Source organism: Lathyrus oleraceus, chromosome 2 (genome assembly GCF_024323335.1).
Source record: "Lathyrus oleraceus cultivar Zhongwan6 chromosome 2, CAAS_Psat_ZW6_1.0, whole genome shotgun sequence".
Classification (NCBI taxonomy): Eukaryota; Viridiplantae; Streptophyta; class Magnoliopsida; order Fabales; family Fabaceae; genus Lathyrus; species Lathyrus oleraceus.
Window position 1 is genome coordinate 480,304,541 of NC_066580.1, and position 7,650 is coordinate 480,312,190.

The window sequence follows — 7,650 nt, forward strand, 5'->3', positions numbered from 1 at the left end:
GGTGAGATGGTTTTATAGTAAGGATATTGGAAGGTAGCTGAACATCACGTGTTTTACTAAAACCTTTCAATAAAACATCATGCGAATGAAGTGGGTACGTAGCAATTAGACTGAATGAGCTGAATGTGTTTGGTGGCAAATAAGAATGACTTTGAATACCCTCTTTAGTCTAATCCTTTGTCTTAACAATTATTTTATAACCAAATTTGACCACTATTTTGTTTTATTTGTCCACTTAACTTTAGGAAACCAGTTAATATCTCATGTTTAATGTTTAACTAAGGATTAAAATGTGTTAATATCTCATGTGGTGACATTTATTCAAATTTAAACACAAAAAATATCACATAATAAACTTTCAAAAACATATTATTAATAATCCATTTTTCATATATATATATATATATATATATATATATATATATATATATATATATATATATATATATATATATTACGGAATTTTTTGAGGCCCGAGTTCTGTTTGAATGATCTAGTCACCATAACATCACGACGAATTTATAAAACAATTATAGCTGATCCCTCACGAAATAACTGACTAACCACTACTCGGAGTTTTTTATCCCTAGTCCGTCAGCGTAAGTAGGGTTAGGCGATGTATAGAATGTTAATTCTCTATGTCATTACTCGGTGTCTCCTATCCCTATTCAACCAACATAAGTATAACAATTGTCCTAGATCCACCTCATAGACTAATGGTCAGTATTCCCTATGTGCCCAAAATCATACTAAAACAATATCTCACATAAAAAACATTACGAACAAGAAGCAATTGAATAAGATTATAGATTAATAGGTTCATACAATTGTCAAATCAACATAGAATCCAATAATATAGAAATAGGTTTATCCTAACACAACCTAACCTAGAATAATTTAGCTATTCATAGTGAAATTAAAAATACCATAATTGATAGACAAAGATAACATAAGAAGTCCCTTGAAGAGATGACTTCTAATGACTTTAAATGCTCCAAAATCTCCACTTGTGTGCTCAAATCCATGCTTCAATCTCTCAAAATCGTAATCCTTGTGAAAGTGCATAAAATATAATTTTTAAAGACGTCAAAAATGGACCAGAACGCGTTATAAAAAGCCCAGAAAAGTGACCATCGCGTGCGTGATACCCTGGATCGCGCGCGATGCAACTTTTAATGCCCTATCGTGTGCATGTGATTATTCCAATGGTTGTACATTTTGCTCTATTTTTTACTCCAATTTTTACTAAGTCCACAATTTTCAAACTTAGTTATTTCTTCAACCGCACAAAATGTTCAAAATCCTGACGGGTCATGCAGTTGGATTCTATCCTATTTAAGGTGGAGTTTTCCAAGTAGAAGACTAAAACCTTGAGACATCAAGCAATGAATGTTTAGTTTTGTTGATACTTTTGTTTTCATTTTTAGTTTTTTTTATGTGAAACTCTATTAGCTAGTGGCATTCCTATATAGAGGAATATAGTTTGTTTTGATTTGTAATTAGTTTCATCATTAATACTCTATTGTAACTGTTTCAAATACTTGGGAAATGGTTGAGAGAAAATGAGAGGGGTCTCATATTCAGGGGGAGTCCTTAATAGAAATTCACAGATTGTATTAAGAAAAAATGCTTTGAACTATCAGGGTTCAACCATAATCAATCTGTACTTTTACTATTAAGAGTGAATTTCCTTTCTTGGGTTGATGACCTACAGACGTATGCGACTTTGCATTGAACTGGTTATCAATTTCTTGTGTCCTTTTAATTTATTCCCATTTAATTTGTTACTGTATTAATCTTTTCATATACATTGTTTAACATATTGTGTCTGACATATTTCTAGTAGAAAAACATAATTTAATAATCTTCAATCATCGCAATTATTTTAGAAACATGGAATATGATGGAATCAAAGATAAAGCCTATGTGAGTGGAATATTAATATAGAGCTTTTTAAAAACTCTTAAAATTTCTTAAACATTTATTTGATTTTTTATTTAATAAATCTTTATGAAAAAGGAATTAGTGGTTTATATGGTAGAGGAGTAACACATGGTTCCTTTTTTTTCTTCTTTCACAACCTCATTTGCAAGCTATATTTTTTCATTCTATGCATTTTTATTCTTATCCTCCCCACTAGTGTCCTCTAGTTATTTTCCACATCTTAGAGTGTCAACATTCAAATGCCCTTTTTGGTTTAGTTTAGGATATTGTTGAAACATTTCAGGAGGAACAAATGATGATGTTTGCTATTGCGTCATTTGGGAGATTTGAGTCTCTAAAATTTTATTGTTTGTGGCCATTGAATCAACTTTAGACCACTACTACAGAAAACACATATAATAACGGTTGTGAAACACATATAATGACGGTTGCACGTCCGTTGTTAGGTAGCATGTGATTGTATGTATGGTGGTTTCCACAACGGGCATGTGACCATGGTTATAAGTTATGTAGCATGTTACCTATCACAACAGTTATATTAAACAATCATTGTGATATATATGTATGTCATGGGTTCGAAACCCATCAACAACAACAATTTATTTGGAATATAATTAACATTTCACCACAGTTACAGAAGATAACCGTTGTGAGTCTCGCTCCTACGTATCCTCATGTACAATGAGGAACTCAAAACTTTGTAGTTCGGGGTGCTACAGTTTATTGATTTGTTTATTTTAGTGAACAAGTGTTTAGATCGAATTCTAACGGTTAAACTTTGTTTGTGCTCGCAATTGGAGAATTAAAGAGTTTGTTTGTATTCGCATTAGAATGGACTAAACAATGTTCTTTCTGAAAAGGTCTCGATCGCACGGGGCGAGAAAAAGAGGTTTGATGTGTTGAGTGTTTTGTCGGATGATGATTACTCGGATAGTCGAGTAAGGAAACTCGTATCAAATAATCAAGGAGAGGAATGGAAGACTCTAGACCAAATCATTTTTCATCCTTAATTGCGAAAGGATTTATATGGTGTTAGAGTATTTTGAAAGGACGACGAATACTCGAATGGTCAAGTAAGGGAACTCGTGTCTAAATATTCGAGGAAGGGAATAGAAGGCTCTAGACCACTTTCTTTTTTGTCTAAGGTATTGTAAAAATGATTTGGATTTGATCGAATTAGGAATGATTAAGAGATTACAATTGTTTGAATATTCGAGTAAGGGAACTCAACACAAACAATTGAGGAGAGAAATTGAAGGCGCGGGACCATCCCCCTTTTCATCTCTAAATAAAATGGTGTTTTAAGTATAATTAAGTATCTTAGTTTAATTTGGACAAAATACTTGATATAGATCGAGATTTTAATTTGCACTTGAAACTGAAAGGGATTTGGAAATAATTTTAAAAAATGCACTTGATACTGATCAAGCAACTCTGATTTTAGTATTTTTGAAAGGTTTATTTTAATAGTCATTTTGTCTTTTTGGATTAACAATTATGTATCAACTAAAAATATAATAAAATAAAGAACAAAAATAAATAGATAAAACAATAAGAAGAAAATAATAAATAAATAAACAATATAAATGACAAAACCTGACTGAAAATTTGGGATGTACATAAAAAAATATTCTAGCCACAAAGTAGCTAGAAAATAAATAAATAATATAAATAACTAGAATTAACATTGTAACATAACAAGCAATAGTCAACAGTATATTGTTAATCCAAAGCAGTACATTATAACATAAATAAGCAGTACACTGTATCAAAACAAGCAACAACAACCAACAGTACATTATTAACATCACACGCAACAATAACAACAACAACCAACAACAAATCATGTAAAACATAACAAAGGCCTTCAATCTTCATGCCTAGTTGAATTCGTGTAGTTCTCAATGTCCTCATAATTCTTAAGGTTTTCATATAATTTGGAATCAGCTACATCCAGATTCATTAGGTCATTCACAATAGCTTCTATCTTCTTCATCTTTTTCAGGAATTAAGATTCTTGAATAGAATCTTCTTATAGCATGTTCGATCAGACGATTCAACAACAGTAATATGATCCCTAACAGATTCAACTTCCTTGACGTTGTTTAACCATAACTGCTTTGTAACATGAATCTCATTGATAAGTTTGTTACTCCCACTATTCATGTTGGGGGAAGGATCTGAAATTCGAACAAGAAAACAACAACATACAACAACATAAAACAACAACAACAACAAAAACAACATAAAAAAAACCATAAACTCTCGAACAAGAAAAAATTCATGTGAAACATAAAAACAACATACACGAAAAAGAAAGAAGAAGAATACATTTTTATATAAAGCGAGAGCTAATGAGAAAGAAGAAGAGAAAAAAATATGAGGAAACTACTCGCTCATAGTATTTTAGAAAACACAAGCATAATGATAAATAAACATCTTCATAAATATAAAGTAAAGAATGATTAAGAGATATTGAAATAATAAAAACAAAACCTGAATTACAGATGAAAGTAAAATACAACTGTGCTTATTCTTTCAATTACAAGAAAATAAAATGCAAAGAAATCTAAATTTAGTAATGTGTTGAGACTAAGAGAGAGTTAAACTGATGTTTACAATTTGTTGATACAACACTCATGACCTAATAATCCATGATAATTCGTAATTTGATCTTGCCTCATCAATTCATAACAATTTGAAAGCAGAAAAGCCTAAAATTGAAACAGCAAAACAACATAAATTCAAGGGTCATTGAGGCCATTACGGTCGCAATGATCATTGCGGACTAGCCATGATGCCCACTATATTGTGTCAAAACCTCTTCTTTATTTTCCAGTCTTTCCAGTCTTTCCGAAACGATCATGCATTTTTTTTTAAGACATGACTTATCAACAAGTATTTAAATTTCTAATTCACTTATTTCATTATCTACAAGTCTTTAATCAGCTATTACTAGCTTAATCTTTTGATTAATCATGACTACTAGCATCTTTTTATATCTATGAATCAGACTAGCCCCCTCGTTCGTACTTAATTTTCACTTAGTACATTATTCCAAAAATAGATTAACATAGGAGAGTAAGCATAGTTTAATGGTATAAGAAAAGGATTCATTTTCAAATAAAAAATAACATAAATAGATTGGAGTCATGAATTTAACGATTGAATAAAAAATATGATCGATAAAGTATGAAAAAATAATTATATTATTCGCATTAACCAAATGATTTCCCCCATAAATAAAACAAAATACTGGTCAAAATTTGTTTGCACAATAATTATTAGAAAAATGATCTTCAAAGTCATGCGGGTATATATTTTCCACGAAACATCTTTAAGGTTGTTGAATATATTAATTCTTATAATGTTTAGGTTTTAGTAAACCACGTGATGTTCAGCTACCTTCCAATATCCTTACTATAAAACCATCTCATCCTCACTCATCTTTCCACCACAACACTCTTCATCTTATTCCTTTTCTACAACAGCTTCTGCACATCAAGATCAACATGGTCAGTGTATCTGAAATCCGCAAGGCTCAAAGGGCAGAAGGCCCTGCAACTATCTTGGCCATTGGCACTGCTAATCCAGCTAACTGTGTTGAACAATCTACATATCCTGATTTCTACTTTAGAATCACAAACAGTGAGCACAAAACCGAACTTAAACAAAAATTCCAACGCATGTGTAAGTATTCATTTATGCGTTATTGGTTTTGGTACTTACCTAAAAATTATTGTACTAACTAATATTATTTCTTTATAACTACTTCAGGCGATAAATCCATGATCAATAGGAGATACATGTACCTAACAGAAGAGATTTTGAAAGAAAATCCAAGTGTTTGTGAATACATGGCCCCTTCATTGGATGCAAGGCAAGACATGGTGGTGGTAGAGGTACCTAGACTAGGGAAAGAAGCTGCTGTCAAAGCTATAAAAGAATGGGGCCAACCAAAGTCAAAGATTACTCACTTAATCTTCTGCACTACAAGTGGTGTAGACATGCCTGGAGCTGATTATCAACTCACCAAATTGTTAGGTCTTCGCCCATATGTGAAAAGGTATATGATGTACCAACAAGGTTGCTTTGCAGGTGGTACGGTGCTTCGTTTGGCCAAGGACTTGGCTGAGAACAACAAAGGTGCTCGTGTGTTGGTTGTTTGTTCTGAAGTCACCGCAGTCACATTCCGTGGCCCAAGCGATACTCACTTGGACAGTCTTGTTGGACAAGCACTATTTGGAGACGGAGCTGCTGCACTCATTGTTGGTTCTGATCCACTACCAGAAATTGAAAACCCTATATTTGAGATGGTTTGGACTGCACAAACTATTGCTCCTGATAGTGAAGGAGCCATAGATGGACACCTTCGTGAAGCGGGACTAACATTTCACCTTCTTAAAGATGTTCCTGCAATTGTCTCAAAGAACATTGATAAAGCATTAGTTGAGGCTTTTCAACCATTGGGAATTTCTGATTACAATTCAATCTTTTGGATTGCACACCCTGGTGGACCTGCAATTCTCGATCAAGTAGAGCAAAAGTTAGCTTTGAAGCCTGAAAAGATGAAGGCCACTAGAGAAGTGCTTAGTGAATATGGAAATATGTCAAGTGCATGTGTTTTGTTTATCTTAGATGAAATGAGAAGGAAATCGATTCAAAATGGATTGAAGACAACAGGAGAAGGACTTGAATGGGGTGTGCTATTTGGCTTCGGACCCGGACTTACCATTGAAACCGTTGTTTTGCATAGTGTGGCTATATGAGATGATAAATTATTTTACTTTTTCAGGTATTGCATTCAAATTTGTTTAATTTTTATGTAAGGATGGAAAAATCATCCAAAGTTCAACTTGTAATAAATATTAAAATAACATAATTGTGATTGAAAAATATATCACTTATAATTATAAATAAATTCAGATTAATGTTTTTCAGAATTGACAATAATTATAAGATGTTTATAAGATGTTGCATATTCGTTTTAAAAGTTTCCTGTATCATTTTTTTCTTTCACAAATTTGTTTGCTGCATAATTGTAATTTTCTTTAGTGTAGTTAGATTTCTACTCCAAAGTTCAGAGAAGTATCTTCTTTATTTTAAATTTATAGAATTACAATTATATATATATATATATATATATATATATATATATATATATATATATATATATATATATATATATATATTATGTATTAGAAGCTTATAAATATTTTAGATGTATCGTATCTATAGATAATTTATAATATATAAATGCTTTTATCGGTAGGAGGTATTTCAACCTTTATATTTTAAATATAAGAATTTAAAAATTTATTGCAATACATTTTGTTCATGCTCAGATTTAAGTTTAAATAAAAATTTTACATTTAAATTTTCTTTAAATTCTAAAAATACATATTTTAAATTTGAAGGGAGTGACTTAAGCTCTAAAGCATATAATTGTTCAATGGTTGATAAAATTTTGGAATGAATTATATTTACCTCTGCAACATCAACTTTGTCAGTAGAAATATCAACCTGTAAGGCAGTTTCGATTTCAACACAAACTAAACATAAATGAGTATCAGTACAAATATCACAAGTATAAGTGTCATCAAAATCAGACAAAGAAGAGAAATCAGTAAAAAGTGAATCAGGTGAATTAAGTTCTCTTAAGATTCTATTTTGATCAACATGATATGATTATTAAAATCAAAATTA

The 7,650-nt window shown here is 31.3% G+C and overlaps 1 protein-coding gene across 1 annotated transcript; it reads left to right on the forward strand.

Annotated features, from left to right (window-relative positions):
• Positions 1 to 5,397: 5,397 nt before the first annotated feature.
• LOC127120637 (chalcone synthase 3) lies at positions 5,398 to 6,910 on the forward strand. Its single transcript, NM_001427528.1, has 2 exons — positions 5,398 to 5,634; positions 5,722 to 6,910. The coding sequence occupies exons 1-2, from the start codon at positions 5,457 to 5,459 to the stop codon at positions 6,711 to 6,713; spliced, it is 1,170 nt and encodes a 389-aa protein (NP_001414457.1). The 5' UTR covers positions 5,398 to 5,456; the 3' UTR covers positions 6,714 to 6,910.
• The last annotated feature ends 740 nt before the right edge of the window (positions 6,911 to 7,650 follow it).

Excerpts from the sequence above, each read along its gene's own strand:
- LOC127120637 (NM_001427528.1), top strand. The coding sequence starts at position 5,457 with ATGGTCAGTGTATCTGAAATCCGCAAGGCTCAAAGGGCAGAAGGCCCT. Across the intron at positions 5,635-5,721 it reads ACAAAAATTCCAACGCATGT|GCGATAAATCCATGATCAAT; the intron begins GTAAGTATTCAT and ends TAACTACTTCAG.